Below are 17,249 nucleotides of genomic sequence, written 5' to 3'. Positions count from 1 at the left end.
GAAGTTTGTGAAGGTTTTGGGATGATTGCAAGAAAATAAAAAGAATGAAGAAACTGGATGACTGAATAGTATCACTTTTAACAGAGCATTGATAGAAGAAAAACTGTTATAGATCTCTGCATATTGTATTTGCATCTCAACTCAAGGGATAGGAAGAGGGTGTTCAAAAAGCAACTCTAGGTCATGCATGAACAGAAAAACTGAAAGGGCAAATTCAGTTTAAAGTGTTCTGTGGCTACAGGATCCTGAGTCAAAAGCAGATTTGACTGTATACAGAATCCATGAACCCATATATGAAAGGAGAAGCCATTCTAATTTTCCAGATTATTTTGAATATAAATATCACTACCCTTCCATCCCACCCCAAAGTGAAAAAAATGAGGCAGAAGTCCCTATTTTATGTTTATAATTTTGGTATGAAAAGAGCCTAAAGTATGTATGGTCTTTTATTTGAAGTGACGCTGCAGTCATCACTCCAAATTAGCACTCTTTTCTGGCAATGAGAAGAAAGATACCTGTTCATAAAAAAAGAGACAAAAAGCTCCATGGAGAGAATATTAAGGAATTAACAGATATAATGTAGATTGTGAGTTGTTCTTGCTTGAAACATAGTTAACCTCAAATTTTTATATACTTCTTTATGTTTATTTAAGGAAGGTATTAAATTCAGCCATTTTCCTCCATGTTCTGTGTCCTCTAGGGGTTGTATTTGCAGATATTGTTGTACATAGTCTTTTATCAGTTTCATCATATGAAGGATTTAAATGGATATACAGTTTTAACTTAGTGGACACCTTAAGAAAATTCAGTGATTGTAGATTGAAGACAGAACTCTTACACTAATTTTTACTAGCTATCTCAGCTGCATCTGTTGTGTTTAGAAGACAAATGTGAATAGTATTTCAGTATACTTTCCATTTGCCATGTCACTAATAGTGTTCTAGCACTTGAAGACTCAGTCTTAAAGGTCATATGCCTTAGCTTTGTTTTTCTCCCAATAAAATCTTCAAAGTACTTGCCTTCCTTAGTTTTATAACACTGACCATGAAGTTGCTTTGAGGGTGAAAATGTTTCAGAATTTTTTGAGATCCTTATTTGACAAGGTTGTGCTTTTAAACATGTAAGGGGCATGGGAGACATGTGTCATTTATAACTTCTGTCTTAGGGTAGTGTTATGATTAAGAGTACTAGAGTCAGGTTGTCAGATTTGTATTCCTCTTGCCACTCAATACTAGATCTGAGGCTTTGGGCAAGTTAATAACCTTTGTGTAAGCCTTTGTTTTCTCTTCTATGAAATCAGAATGATAGTATCTTCCACATAATATTCTGGAACAAAATTAGAAAATATGTGGAAAGTATCGAGATAGGTGAGTAACTCAAGGTTAATGACCAACAATAAATAATAAATGTTGCTGTCATCATCTTCAACACTTTCTACACTAATCCATATAACTGGACAACTTGCACTTGTTTTTAATTCATTAGATATTAATTTTGCATTATATAAAATACATCCCTTTTTTTAAAAGATTTTATTTGACAGAGAGCACAAGCAGGGGGAGGAGCAGAGGGAGAGGTAGAAGGAGAAGCAGACTCCCCACTGAGCAGGGAGCCCAATGTGGGACTTGATCCCAGGACTCTGAGATCATGACCTGAGCCAAAGGCAGATACTTAGCCAACTGAGCCACCCAGGTGCCCCATAAAATACATTCCTAAATATATAAGATATATTTAGATGGTTTACAACCCAATATAAATATTTGTAAACAACTATGGTATAAGCCTGAATGAAAGAAATCCTTATAAGAGAATTACCCCTGAAAGTATTGACCCTAGATGGGGAGAGATTACTTCTAATTGGGAGAATTATGGAAGACTTTATGAAGGTACTGGCTCTTGTACTGGGCTTCATAACGACATACAGGGTTTTAGAAGGCTTAAGACAGAGGTAGAGGACATGCCTGGACAGAAGACCATAAACCAGCATCTTTTTAATAGTAACCAGGCATTATATACTAAGTGCTGTCTTAATTCAAAGTCATCACCATAAATCTTTTAAGGTATATACTTTTGACCTCTGTTTACAGGTGAAATTAAGGCTCAGAGAAGTTAACTGATTTACTCAAGATAACACAACTAAATAAGGAGTAGTAGAGTTAGAATTTGAATCCAGCTCTACCTGGCTCGAAAACCCACACTCTTAGCTACACTGCCTTCAGGCTGGAGAACAGTGTGAACAAAGGTATAGATGAGAGAAAGTACAGGAGATGTTTAAGAAACTTCTAATAGAGTAGTCTAAATAAGAATGTGGGGTAGAAACTCTGTTGGGAAATGAGAGAGGTTCCAGATTACAGAGTCTTGAATGCCATACTGAAAAAAGATGTGTGTTTCTTTCTTATGTACGCATTAGTAAGTTCCTAAAGTCCACTGTCCAGGGAGATGAATTATCACATGAGAATATTTTCATAGCAGTGTGTAGAATCCATTAAACTGAGAAATTAGAAGTAGTCTCGTTAGGTAGATTATTAAATAACCAGTACTCTTTTTCTGTATTTAGTTTCCTTTTAAAAATGTTAAAAGTTAGCCTCACATATTACAAACATGTTTATTTAAAAGTGTTTCAGTAGGGGCACCTGGGTGGTTCAGTCGTTAAGGGTCTGCCTTCGGCTCAGGTCATGGTCCCAGGGTCCTGGGATCGAGCCCCACATCAGGCTCCCTGCTCAGCGGGAAGCCTGCTTCTCCCTCTCCCAGTCTCCCTGCTTGTGTTCCCTCTCTCTCTGAGTCTCTCTCTGTCAAATAAATAAAATCTTAAAAAAAAAAAAAAGTGTTTCAAGTATATTGGGGTGCCTGGGTGGTGCGGTCGGTTAAGCGTCTGATTCTTGGTTTAGGCCAGGTCATGATCCCAGGGTCATGAAATCCAGCCCCATGTTGGGCTCTGTGCTCATCAGGGAGTCTGCTTGAGATTCTCCATCTCCCTCTGCCCTCCACCCCACTACCGCTCACGCGCGCTCTCTCAAAAAAAAAAAAAAAAATCATCATCATCATTATCATAATAAAAGTGTTTCAGTATATTTGCTTAAGAAAAACAATTTTAGGGGTGCTTGCCTGGCTTATAGAGCATGCAGTTCTTGTTCTAGGGGTTGTGGGTTCAAGCCCCACACTGGGCTTGGAGCCTTCTTAAAAAAACCCAGCTTTTGGGACGCCTACGTGGCTCAGTCGGTTAAGCGGCTGCCTTCGGCCTGGGTCATGATCCCAGAGTCCTGGGATCGAGTCCCACATCAGGCTCCTTGCTCAGCAGGGAGCCTGCATCTCCCTCTCTCTCCCTCTGCTTGTGCTCTCTCTGTCAAATAAATAAATAAAATCTTAAATAAAAAAAAAAACCCAGCTTTTGAAGGATGTTTGAGGATACAGGTGTTGTCTCCTACCTGTCTCCTGGTATACAACCTTTTTTTTTTTTTTTGGCTTTTTGTAAGAATTTCACTTGCTTAACTTAATAGAGGTGGATTTAAGAGTTTTATTAAGTGATATGATTAAAGACAGTGACTCTAGGTGCCTTGGGGGTTGTGGGAGGGGAGTGAGACATCACTGAGGGATTAGAACACTATTAGAAAAAAAGTAATTCTGTCTTTTCCTTGCCATTGGCTCCTTGTTATCCATAAATAAAATCCTAACTCTGGTATGAGAGAATAGTTTACATGTTTACCCCAACCTGTTCCTCTCATCTAATCAACTAATATACAAACTGACTCATAATTTGTCATCACCCCAAAACACCATTTTTCCCCCAAACTCATGGCATTAGCATAACCATGTCCCTTTGTCTAAAATATCCTCTATCTTGGGGCACCTGGGTGGCTCAGTCGGTTAAGCATTTGCCTTAGGCTCGGGTCAGGATCTGGGAGTCCCGGGATTGAGCCCTGCGTCAAGCTCCCTGCTCAGCAGACAGTCTGCTTCTCCCTCTGCCCTTCACCCCGCTTGTGCTCTCTCGCTCTCGCTGTCTCACAAATAAATAAAATCTTAAAAAAAAAATCCTCTATCTTTTCTCTTGAGAAATTTCAACTGTTACTTTTTCATGTTTCATTTGTGGTCTTATGTATGAAGCCTTTCTTCTCTCTCCCAGATAGAGAATCACTTCCTTCTTGCTTCCTCAGTTGCCCCTATGAACTCTATATTTCTTATAATAATATAGTAGTTTTCATTTCAAAGTCCATTTTCCCTCCTACTCTATAATCTCAAGATCAGACATCATATCTTACTCATCTTCAGAACTCCAATACATAGCAGAATACCTGGGATATAATATGTACTCTAATGATAAAAGGAAGGATAATGATAGATGAATAAAATGGCATGGAATTAATAAACTTTATATAGAAGCCACTATCATGATATGAAAGTGCTATGATGATAGACATTTATTCTTTCTGTGGAGGCAATTTGGAGAGAGTTACCTTATCACCATGGAGATTAGGGAAAGCTTTTATCAGAAGCTTCTGTAAAAGCCAAGTTTTTTTTTTAATTAACATATAATGTATTATCAGGGGTATAGGTCTGTGATTCATCAGTCTTAATTCACAGCGCTCACCATAGCACATACCCTCCCCAATGTCCATCACCCAGCCACCCCATCCCCCTCCACCCCCCTCCATTCCAGCAACCCTCAGTTTGTTTCCTGAGATTAAGAGTCAGCTTCTAAACACTGAGTTAGCTCTGGGAACTTGTGCAAAGGCCCGTAATTACAATTGCACCCAAAACCATAAGATACCTAGGAATAAATCTAGCTGAAGAGGCAAAAAATCTATACTCAGAAAACTATAAAATACTCATGAAAGAAATTCAGGTGTCTTTTTGTTACCGTTTTCGACTTTGGTTCTGTTTGATCAGAGAACATACTTGCATAATTTCAGTCTTTTAAGTTTACTGAGATTTGTTTAGTAGTATGGCACATTGTATGTCCTGGTGAATAGTTCACATGCACTTGAAAAGAATGTGTACTTTTTGCCTTAATGTGAGGTTTATCTAAGTATTAATTTGCTCAATTTGTTTTTGGTAATATTATTCAAGTCTTCTATATCTTTGATTTTCTGTCTGCTTATTCTTTGAATTGTTGACAGAAGGGTGGCTCAGTCATTAAGCATCTGCCTTCGGCTCAGGTCGTGGTCCCAGGGTCCTGGGATCGGGCCCCGCATCGGGCTCTCTGCTCAGCAGGAGGCCTGATTCTCCCTCTCCCACTCCCTCTGGTTGTGTTCCCTCTCTCACTGTGTCTTTCTCTATCAAAGAAATAAATAAAATCTTAAAAAAAAAAAGTGTATCGAAGTGTCCAAACACAAATGTGGACTTATCTATTCCATTCAGCTCCATCGATTTTGCTTTGTGTATTTTGAAGCTCAGTTTGAGATATATATATGTTTAGGATTTTTAAAAATTAATTGACCTTTATTTAATTATAAAATATCCCTTTTTATTCCTACTCATATTCCTTGTCATGAGGTCTTTTTCTGATATTTAGAGTCATCTCAGCTTTCATTCTTTTTTTTTTTTAAGATTTATATATTTGAAGAGAGAGAGAATGTATGTGTGGGCATGAGCGGAGGAGGTAGGGAGGGACAGATGCAGAGGGAGAGAGAGTCTTTTTTAAGCAGACTCTGGACTGAGCCCAGCACAAAAACACTGAGATCACGACCTGAGAAGAAGCCAAGAGTTGGATGCTTAATTGACTACATCACCCAGATGCCCTGAGCCATTCCAGCTTTCTTATTAATATTTGCATGGTACATTTTCCTCTCCTTTTACTTTGTATCTTTGTTTTTTAAAATAAAAAGATTTAAAATGTGTTTTATAGACAGCATAGAGTTGGTCTTGCTGTTTTATCAAGTCTTACGATCTCTGCCTTTTCATTGTAGTATTTAGACCATTTACATTTTCTTATCAGTAAGGTTGGATATTTGTCTACCATCTTGCTATTTGTTTTCTGTTTATTCTATGTGTTCTATGTCCCCATGTTGCTCATTTCCTTTCTTTTTTTATTATTTTTATAATTCATCTTATCTCCTTTACTAGCTTATTAGCTATACTAATTCTTTACTTTTCTACTGGTTTTTCTAAGGTTTTTAATATTCATATTTAACTTACCATGGTCTGTCTTCAGATTGTACCTCTTTATGCATTATGGAAGAACCTTACAACAATATACTTCTGTTTCCCTATTTTATCCTGTGTACTTTTGCTGTCATATATGTTACTTCTGTTTATGATAACCATAATGCATTGTTAATTATTTTTGCTTCAAACAGACAATTATCTGTTAAGAAAATTAAAAAACAAGAGAGCAGATATCTTTTATATTTACCCACATATTGATCATTTACAGCACTCTTGATCTTTTTTTTCAGATCTGAGTTTTCATGTGGTATAAGAAAGTTCTTTAACAATTTCTTACAGTGCAGATCTGCTATCTCAGTTTTTTTGAAAATAATCTTTTACTTTTGAATAATATTTCTAGGTTGACAGTTTTCTTCTTTCATTACCTTAAAGATACTGTTTTATTGGCTTACATTGCTTCTGATGAGAAATTGGTGATGTTGTTCCTGTGTGTAATGTCTGTTTCTCCTCTGTCAGTTTTCAAGATTTTCTCTTTCTTACACATTTTTAGTAGCTTATGATGTGTGTTGATGTGGTGGTATATGTGGGGATTTTATGGTTTTCAGATTTGGAAAATTTTTAACTTTCTATCTTCATATATTTTTTCTGCCCTTTCTCCTGTATTTGAGATTCCAATTACACATTTACTAGATTGCATATTGTCCTATGGTCACACAAATGCTAATCTTTTTTATTATTAACCTTCCCAGTCTTTTTCTCTTCTGCTTCCATTTGGATTTTCTTTTTCCCATGTCAGATTTATTGATGCTTTAGTCTCTACTGTTTCATCCATTGTTAGGTCCATTCAGTGAATTTTTCATTTGAGATAACTGTACTTTTCAGGTGGAGAAATTCCATCTGGTCTTTGTAATTTTGTGTTCCATTTCTCTTACTAAGTTCATTGTTTCCTTTTAATACTTGAGTATAGTTCTGTCTGTTTTATAAATCCTCATTTTGCTGCTTCCATTATCTTTATCATTTCTGGATCTGTTTCTATTCATTGATTTTCTTTTTCCCCCTGGGTCATTCTTTTTGCCTCTTGAATGCTGTACATTGTAAATGCTTCATTGTTGAGTGTCTGGATTTTGTTGAATGTTTTTAAGAGTATTAGAGTTTGAGGGTGTCTGGCTGGCTCAGTCAGTAGAGCATGTGACTCTTGATCTCAGGGTCGTTAGTTCAAGCCCCACATTGGGTATAGAGATTACTTTAAAAAATTATTTTTAATCAGATATAAAAAGAAAAGAGTATTAATGTTTGGGATTTTTTTTTAAGATTTTTATTGATTAGAGAGAGAGCACACAAGTGGGGGGGAGGGGCAGAGGGAGGAGAAGCAGGCTCCTCACTGAGCAGGGAGCCCTAGGGGGGCTCAATCCCAGGACCCTGAGATCATGACCCTAGCCGAAGGCAGACGCTTAACTCACTGAGCCACCCAGGCACCCCAAAGTTTGTTTTTGGAGATAGAAAGTTGTTTTTGGAGATAAAGTTGATTTTATTGACACTTGTTTTTAAATTTTATTAGGGTGATTCTAGAGTAGCAGTCAGCGAACTTTTTCTTAACCACATTGCAAATATTTTAGGCTTTTCAGGCCATACGGTGTCTGTTGCAGTTCCTCCATTCTGCTACTCTAGTGCTGGAGCAGCCGTAAACAGTATATAATCAAATTATCACAGCTATGTTCAGTTAAGACTGAAATACAAAATATAGGCGTTAGGCTAGATTTGGCCTGTAAGCGATAGTTTGCTGATCCCTGGTCTAGAGAAACATGTACTTTAATGCTAATTTAGCCTTACCAACAAGATACTACTACCTGCTAAATGCGCTAAATGTTCAGTGAGGTTTCTTCACTGTGGCTGCTCAAAGCTCAAACATCTCCTAACTCTGTATGAAGTCTGGCATTTGATAATGTTATACATTGTCAGTAGTTGTACTTTCCCTGTTCATTGTTATTTTCCTGGTCTTGTGTAGTTTAATCCTATTCATGTGTAGTTTATTATAACAACATACAGTCAAGGAGAAAAGACCCCCATGCAGATTCCTGGAGCTCTACTTTATTTATTTATTATTTTTTTAGATTTCATTTATTTGACAGAGAGAGACACAGAGAGGGAACACAAGCAGGGGGAGTGGAGGAGAGAGAAGCGGGCTTCCCGCGGAGCAGGGAGCCTGATGGAGCTCGATCCCAGAACCCTGGGATCATGACCTGCGCCAAAGTCACACGCCTAATGACTGAGCCATCCAGGCACCGCCCTGGAGCTCTACTTTAATATAACTTTCTCCGTGGTACTTGGCCCTACAAACTTCAGCTGCCCTACAGATACTCTGAACTTGTATCTGTTTCCTCGACTTAGTGAGTCTGCTATGGTATGCTTATAGATTCCTCTGTTTGGATTCCCCTTCTTGCTTTGTGGTTCAGAAGTTGCCTCCAAGCAGAAAGCCAGGGCAATTATAGGATTCTCCTTCTTATAAGGATCATAGTCCTATATGGCCTGTTATCCAGTGTTGTCTTACATAGTTCAGTTTTCTAGTTGCTTATAGTAGGACAGTAAATCCATTCCATTTACTCTGTTCACAAGCAGAAATGGAAGTTATTTAACATACTCATTTCTATAGTAAAATTATTTCACATTCAAAATCATTTATGTCAATCTCTAAGAATAGATCCTCCAATTGCAAACTAAGTGAGCTTGCTCAGGATTGTAATTTATTGATTATAATGGCACTTTAATAGGCAAGCTAGCTAAGAGAAAACTGTTCCAGTAGATGCTAGTTTTGTTTCAGTGTAAGTTAATATGTTAGTATAGTATCACTGACTTTAAGCAAGTTGGTGTATGTTTGTGTATATGTCTTCTATTTTTATAAAAGACTTACTGCTATTTTTTCCATTATCTTTTTTAATCTCTCTGTATTAAGAAGAAAATAGTAGGTACATTATTAGCTTAACCCTGAAGAGAGTTTTGTAGCAAAACTGCCAATTTTTTTTTAAAGATTTTATTTATTTATTTGGCAGAGAGATACACAGTGAGAGAGGGAACACAAGCGGGGAGAAGCAGGCTACCTGCTGAGCAGGGTGCCCGACACTGGGCTCAATCCCAGGACCCTGGGATCACGACCCGAGCCAAAGGCAGACGCTTAACGACTGAGCCACCCAGGCGCCCCAAAACTGCCAATTTTTTTGTTTGTTTGTCTAAACCACCAGTTTTTAAGAAAGAAAAAAATAATGAGACACTGGCTGGCACTTTAATTTTATTTAGCAAGTAAACTTATGTACATTAGGGCTGTGGCAGACTTTGGCTACAGCTAAGGATTACCAGTTATTCAAAATGCAAACAAGAATCACTCAAAAACTATAGTAATCATCTTGTGCTTATCACTTCCACACCTCTATGCTGAAGTAAAATTTCTGGTTTTATTTTTCTGTTCCATGCAAAATTTAATTTATGTTATGCTAATATTTGGCTAAAAGTTTAATCCTAAATCACTTTAAAAATTCATGGTCTTGGGGCACTTGGGTGGCTCAATCAGTTAAGCAGCTGACTCTTTTGATTTCAGCTCAGGTCATGATCTCAGGGTCCTAGGATCAGGCCCTGTGTTGGACTCCTTGCTCAGCAGGGAGTCTGGTTGAGGATTCTCTCTCCCTCTCCCTCCACCCCTCTCCCCACCTCCCACCCCCAGCCCTGCTCTGGCATACACTCACTCTCTCTGTCTCTCTAAAATAAATCTTTATAAAAAATAAAAGTTCATGGTCTTTAGAGGGAGGGGCATACTGAGATGTAAAGCTATTATTTTTCTTTCATTGTTAATTTGAATAGTTTTGAGTATTTCTTAGCAGTCTTAGAATACCGTCACCTATATATTAGTCCCGCAAAGCAATTCCAGCTGGGCAGCTATGTTGGCTTATTTGTAAATGAGATGTTTATTTCCATAGGAAAAGATTAGAGTTAACCCTCTGGTAACATGTAATATGGTACCATCTATTAATGCCATGATAGTCCTGAGATTAGGAACAACATTATTCATTTCGGAGAGTTATCAGATATCTTCCTTCTTTGGTTTAGCTTAGTAATTGTATAGACTTCAAACGCCTCTTATTTAATAATCTAACTAGATTAAATTCTCTTATTAGTATTAAGCCCAACTTTTCATACTGTATGATAATATTCCATGCTTTTCTAAGCTTTCCTTCCACCAAGAATTATAGAAGTGTGAATTATAGAATTCTTAAGGTCTGTAACTTGTAGAGGTAGATCCCCCCAGAGTGAGTCCTTATCTCTCCACCAGCTTTCTCTGCCTTCTTCGTTCGTATTAAAGGTGACTAGAACCAAAATGGCAGAAAGAGAGAGTGCCTTAGGCTATACATTTCTCATCCTCCAGACATTGTTTGTTCCCATAGCAGAGGGAGTAATTCTTGGTGACTGCAGCATCAAATGATGGGTGGCAGTTGCTTTCTTTGAGACTGGAGTCTTTCCTCAAGCAGAACTTAGATTGATCATTGCTATTTGTAGCTTCATTTCTGGATGGTGTTCACGGAAGAATCATTTCTGGGTCCACTGGTTGCAGTTGTGATATCACATAGCTTATTTAAAATTCTTTCTAGAAAGAAATCCATATGATACCACACAGTGCTTCTTTCTTTTCTGAGGCAGGCATAGAAATTCTGCCTTTGACCAGCTCAGAGTGAGTTATTTTATTGCCTAATGATACCCCAAATTCATTGAAACCAGTTTCTTAATTCAGGTAGCTAAAAGAGTAAATAAATCCCAAATTAATCTTCCTGCCCCCTCACCCCACCCCCACCCCCATATGGAAATAATAATTCTATACTTGGTCCCAGAAGTAGCCTGTAACTCCCCAAAGTAAATACTGAAACTAATTCTATAGTGAGTACTATATTACTTGTGTTACTGTTTTCAAAAATAAATGTGCTGATTTAAGGGAAGACCTCAGCCAGGAACATATCAGTGTAGGGGAAGAGTTTTCCTTAACCTTCTTAGGGTCCCTGGCTGGATCTAAAAACTAGACAGGAAAGATTGACAGGAGAAAACCATACAAATTTATCTAATAGAAGTTTTACATGACCTGGGATCCTTCATAAGGAAATGAAGACCCAAAGAAACAGACCTTTGTATTTTATGCTAGGTGTGATGAAGAGTGGGTAGTGGTGTAGAAATGTGGATAGATTAAGGAGTATGAGGTAATTGTTGAAAGTTGGGGAAAACTTTGCAAGTCCGGTTTGTTCAGATTCTTCTTGGTGTCCCTTTGTTTTTGGAGATAAGGATGCTTCTTTACTCTTAGTATAGGGGAGGCACCTCTCACATGAGGGTTTTATGACCTGTTTCAGGGGGAAAGGGTAGAGTGAGTGGGAAATCAGAGTGACTTTCCTGCTTCTGCTGTTTTCTCAGACTCCTTCAGCTTAAAATATTCAAATATGTCAAGGTGCCATGTTTTGGGGCTGTGTTTCCTGAACCCCATCATCAGCGATTCCCACGCTCACCCCCAGAAAAAACATCTCTTTATTCTTCATACTGCTGTGACCATTGATGCTCTTACCACCGACTACATCCAAAGAATATTCTGATTCTCAAAATTTTAGGGATAGTGGAAGAAATTATTTTCTCTTACACCAGTAGCAACCCGATGAGCATTTTTCAAGAGTCACTTTACTAGGAATCAAAGGAAAAGCTAAAAAATAGAAATGTATAAGTTTGTAGAGCACAGATTTCTTATATCAAAGAAACGAAAGTTTAACTCATATTGGCTAAATTAACTTTCCCGGCATACAAATCAATTTCTTTCTTCTCTTTCTCGCTTTGTCATGAAGCCTGTAGGATATTCAGGCAGAACCTATCTTTCTTTGAGGTTTTATCACTTTATCTGTTTCTCATAGATATTATTTGGACTTGGTCTTTTCTATCAGCCATGTGGCCTCTATGTCAGTTTTGAATTTGTTTATCCCCTTTTAGCAGCCTACTCTGAAAAGCAGAAAGACTTCTTTCTATATACTTCCAAGCTCCAGAGCCCTACTAGACTCTCTGTTTCCAATAGGAAGCATGCCCCAACTCTTCTTACTTAATGAGATTCTCTCCGGTAAACTCAATCTTGTCTGTTCCTTTTCCCACCCTTCATACTCTTCAGAGAAATGGTTTTTCCTAAGGCTTAGAATATAATAGATATGTTCAATAGATAAATTCTATTGAAGTAATCACCAGAGTTATTAAAAATGCATATACTGAGTGATTGAATAATTAAAAGGAAACATATCCTTTCTTCTGCCAGATGAATAGTCACTTTTGGGGGGGGGGGTTTCCTGATACCAAATAGCTATCCATAGAGATTATGCCAGAGATGTTGATAGCATTTTACATCAGTTGTTTCAGGAGAGGAAAAGGACTGAAGGGAGAGTTTTCTGTGGAAAGGATTATGCACTTTGTTTTTCTCAAATTATTCTCATTTTTTGGTTTTATTTCAGTCTTTGTTTCTCTCGGTTTTCCTTCCAGTGGTAATCTATTTTTCTTTTATTTTTCTTTACATTTGAAATTTTCCTACTCAGTTTTGAATTTTATTTTTCTTATTCAAACTTAACCCTCAAAATAAGGGATTTGGTGTTTAAAATTCGTAGTTAAAACGTGTTAAAGTTGGTTCTCCACTTTAGATTCTATTGGTGTTTTAGGGCGAAGTGAAAAAAGAAGGGTGAAAGGAAATTATTCTCTTGGACTACCCTCCAGGAAGTCCTTCTCTATACTTTAAAAGTTCTTATTCTTTTCTAGGAGTCCAATGTGCTGATTGCTGCTAACAGTCAGGGTACAATTAAGGTAAGCTATGGTATACATCTTCATTTTAAATTCAGATCCATTTTTAGACTCTAACAGACTAAAACATGGAAATACAGAGTTGTACTAAGCCTTAGAGATCATTCCAAGTCGTGTCTCTGTCCGTATGAAATGGCTTTGAGGGGAGGTTATATGAATGTCGAATAGATTGATAGTTGGTCAGAATGAAAAATAGATGAAGACTATTAAGTATTCACTGTGGGCCAAGCACTGCTGCTTCTGTTATGCAGGTGTAGTCAGTGGACAAAGTCCAAGGTAGAGCAGAGGATGCTGGGACATTCGCCAGATTTAAAAATATCTGGTCTTATTTTACTCTTCTCTTCCTCATGTTTGTCTTCCTTTTCTTCCCCTGCTAAGTAGGGTTTTCCTCAGTTGCCAAGGCAAGAAAGGGTATTTTAGGGTTTCACTGAACATTGATCCTGTGATCATTCCATTAGTTTAATTTGGAAATTTAAATGTCTCTTGGCACACAGTCTTAGTCACAAATTTTTTATGCATAGGTTTCCACATACTTTTCTTTGTAGTTAGGAGCTCAAGGAAGTAATAATGTTATCTGATTATACTATCGGATATTTAGCACTTGAGCATGACACACTAGATAAGTAAATCCCGAGCTAAGCAGTGAACTTTTTAAATAAAACACCATTTGGGAAGAGGGTTTTAGTACATGAGTTTGATTAGCACTAGTTCTGTGGGTGCCAGTTCTTTCTACATATTCTCTGCTGATACAGAAATATCAGGAAGTGATCTTTTAAAAATAATATGTATCTGTGTCTTCTGCCACTTAGCATTAATTTTGCTGTGGCTTCCTTCCATTCATCCTGAGTGGAGAATGACCCAGCAACCAAGGGAGCAAATCCAAGCCTAACACCTTGTCCTATGGTGATGAACTGAGCAAACTCAAAGCAGAACTGCACTGTTAGCTGGTCAAACTAATTTACATGTGTACTCCTTTTTATACAGCTAGTTTCTCTATTTGGAAAGCCTCACTAGAGAGCCATGGGCAACTTAAATGAAAGCCAGGCTTTTGAACTGATTGTGTTATGTTCTGGAATCTCAAGCAAGGTGGTAGAAGGTCTTGGAGTCTCTGTTTTATGTAGCTCTCTGTAGTCTCTCAGTTTTTCTCTATTCTCATGGCAAGGCATGTATTGAAAAAGCTGCACCTTATTTTTCAACAAGTTTGGCCTTTGAGGCAATTGAGATTGCTGACGTATCTGCAGAAAGCTCAAAACTACACAGGTACTTATAGAATCTCAGTGACAGCTCTTAAGATTTTGTTCAACAGCATTGACCTCTTTTGTTGAATCGGCTACTTGCCAAATATAAAGACAAAAAGCATCATGGAAGCACAGGCACAAGTTAAGCCTTAGCACAGCAGGAGGGGAAAGTTGCTCCTTTAGTTCTTTCCACCTAGAACTGCAGTCTCCTTCGAACATAATCCTTTTGACAGTATCTTATAATTGTCCTCAGCTTCTGTGTCCTTTCTTAGACATTTCTTCAGCTGTTTTTATAACTGATCATTGCTGCTGCTGCTTATTTTTACTTTTAGCAGTATGACAACTTTCTCGTATGACAAGATAGGACTTGAACTCTAATAACTAACACAATACCTTGACATCAGATGATTGACTTGAAAATGAATGAAGCGCTAGGAAAAGGCAAGATTTTAGGTTCCTGTATACTTTGATTGCTATAAACTCTTTATCAGTGGAAGAAAGAAATAGATTAAAATCCTGAGCAGCAATACTTAAAATTTTCTTAAGAATATGGAAAGATACCAACATAAATTTCAAAACCATTCTATCACCCAGTTCATTTATCTGTATGTTTTATGTAGTTTAAAGGCTCCCTAGTTAACTGTGGAGCTAACTAATCTGGAAGAGTTCCTGCAACTGTTGAATTGAAAGGAAGGAAGAATCAATGTCTAATCCCTTCAAATTCTTTAGCATTTTAGCAGTTAGGAAAAGTTTTCTTGATTTAGTTCTCCATTTACAATACAGTAAAGATTCATTAAACTGTTTCCATATTTTAAAATGATTTTATTAAACTGATTCTTTTTTCCCTTTTTCCCCCCAATTAGGTGCTGGAGTTGGTATGAAGGGTTTACTCAAGTTAAACTGTATTTGATCCTGCTGAAATATATCTGCAGCTGACAATGAGAGAAGACAAACTGTCATGTGATGTCTCTCCCCAAAGTCATCATGGGTTTTGGATTTGTTTTGAGTATTTTTTCTTTTCCTTTTCTTTTCTCCTTCATGACCTTTGGGACATTGGGACTACCCAGTGAACTCTCCACCATCAATGTAACTCTATGGACTTTGCTGCTGTTGGTGGTGTGGTTACCTAATTTTTGTGATAGGGAAACAAATTCTTTTGAATAAAAATAAATAACAAAAAATAATAAAAGTTTATTGAGCCACAGTTGAGCTGGGAAAGTCTTTGTCAAAGATGGCAAGAGATAATCTTTTCAAGAAGTAACACACATGAACTATGAATAATTTGTAAGGTCCGTATTTCCCAACCTCTTTGTAATTCTGCATATCAACATAAATGTAAAGGTATATGGATTCCCTTCCAGGGAATTGTATGTTTATAGTAGATGGGAAAATTAAGTTAACTTTACCTTATGAATTCATTGACCAGATTTATATCATCAGCAAATACCATACTTCAGTCCCTCTGGATCTGGCCAAGAATCTAACATTTTGACCAGTTGAGACCACATTCAAACAGAAAAGGAATGGGGCACCTGGCTGGCTTAGTCAGTAGAGCGTGTGACCAGGGTTGTGAGTTCAAGCCCCAGCTGGGTGTAGAGATTATGTTAATTAATTAATTAATTAATTAAAACAGAAAGGGAATGTCAGTCTGTGGCAGCTATTGTCTTTGCCTTTGAAATGTTGCCTATACCTACTGTGAGCCCTAAATGCAGACAAACCACCTTCAGTTTGTAAAATCATAGCTATCAGATAGTCACAGATATTAGTACCATCCTCAGCTGAGCAGTGACTTTGAGCAGGGCTTAACAGACTTTCTGGAAAGGAGACCAGATAGGAGATATTTTAGGCTTTGAAGATCGTGTGGTCTCTGCCATAATTATGTAATTGTAGCAGGAAAGCATCCATAGACTTAGTAGGAAAAGAATTTGAAGCCCCATTTCCCAAATTACCAAGGCATATAATATCTTAAACTGTCTAGTTAATTTTATATTATTTTCAATTTGTAAAAAGGAAGAAGTTAGTAGTTTGAGTAGCAGGTCAAGCAAAAATAATGTGAAGTTTTCTGTTTGAGCTACTTTAAAAGTGTGAGCACTTTTTAGAAAAAGATATAAACAGAATTATACCCCACACATATTTTATAAAAACAGACACTTGGAGAAGCTTGGTATGAATAAATATATGAATGGTAAGGGTAATTGGAATATCCCACTGTATCCCTCTACACTCAAAATTATTGGGTCCACATTTCATTATCTGAAACCTTTGGGTCAAATGCATTTTGGAATTTAAAACCTTTTGAATTTTAGAAAAGTAATGCTATATATTACATAACACCATCCAGCAGAGTCTGGAGCAATACTCTGTTATCAAACACATTAATGTTTGTAGCAAAATGTATGAATGTTCACATTATATGAGATTAATAAAGGTTAAAAATAGTCTTGTATCACTTCAGACAGTTTTTACCAGTGAATGAGTTTGCCTCAAACTTAGGTGACATTTTCAGTTTGCCAAGCTTCAAGACAATTATATCTTACTAATTTGGGGGAGTGAAGCACCTGATAAACTTGTGGACTCAATTTTGAGAGGAAAGGTCACTATCATTCAAAAGTTAGACCTGTCAACCAGAACAATGTTAGGCAGCCTTCATTCTAAGATTAATGATGACCTTTTGCAAAGATGCAGAAAGAATATTTAAATGTAGATTCTTTACTTAAAGAACTTAAGCAGATATGTCCAGAAAATCATCAAATTGGGAAGCAGAGAATTAATGCCTCTTTGAATGAATTTAAATAAAAGATTATTATGGTTTTTAATTTGGTCTGACTTTTTGTTTTATTTCAAGCTGTCAACATTGTAAGGGTCATGTTAGTTTCCATGTGTGTAGAAGGATACAATAAGGAACCTTTATTAGTTATCAGGGGGACTCAATTGTTAAATAAATTATTTTTAAAAGGCAGTGCTTTACTTAAATTTGTGTTTTTACTTGTAAATAGGGAGAAAGCATTTTTTTTTTTAAGATTTTCTTTATTTATTTGACAGAGACACAGCAAGAGAGGGAAC

The 17,249-nt window shown here is 37.1% G+C and overlaps 1 protein-coding gene across 5 annotated transcripts in view; it reads left to right on the top strand.

Annotated features, from left to right (window-relative positions):
• COP1 (COP1 E3 ubiquitin ligase) overlaps positions 1-17,002 on the top strand; it is a 244,434-nt gene extending 227,432 nt beyond the window's left edge. For all 5 annotated transcript variants that reach the window (XR_003209552.2, XR_003209550.2, XR_003209551.2 and 2 more), the window contains 2 exons: positions 12,907-12,951; positions 15,050-17,002. Coding sequence is in view for 1 of the 5 variants with exons in the window: in XM_025877828.2 (XP_025733613.1) it covers positions 12,907-12,951; positions 15,050-15,067 (63 nt within the window). In the remaining 4 variants the exon portion in view is untranslated. The remainder of the gene's footprint in view (positions 1-12,906; positions 12,952-15,049) is intronic.
• The last annotated feature ends 247 nt before the right edge of the window (positions 17,003-17,249 follow it).

This window comes from Callorhinus ursinus, unplaced genomic scaffold, assembly GCF_003265705.2.
Source record: "Callorhinus ursinus isolate GAN/ISIS: 27379988/994484 unplaced genomic scaffold, GSC_fseal_2.0 scaffold13, whole genome shotgun sequence".
Taxonomy (NCBI): domain Eukaryota; kingdom Metazoa; phylum Chordata; class Mammalia; order Carnivora; family Otariidae; genus Callorhinus; species Callorhinus ursinus.
The sequence above is the reverse complement of the archived record's forward strand: the minus strand, read 5'-3'. Positions and strand labels throughout refer to the sequence as shown.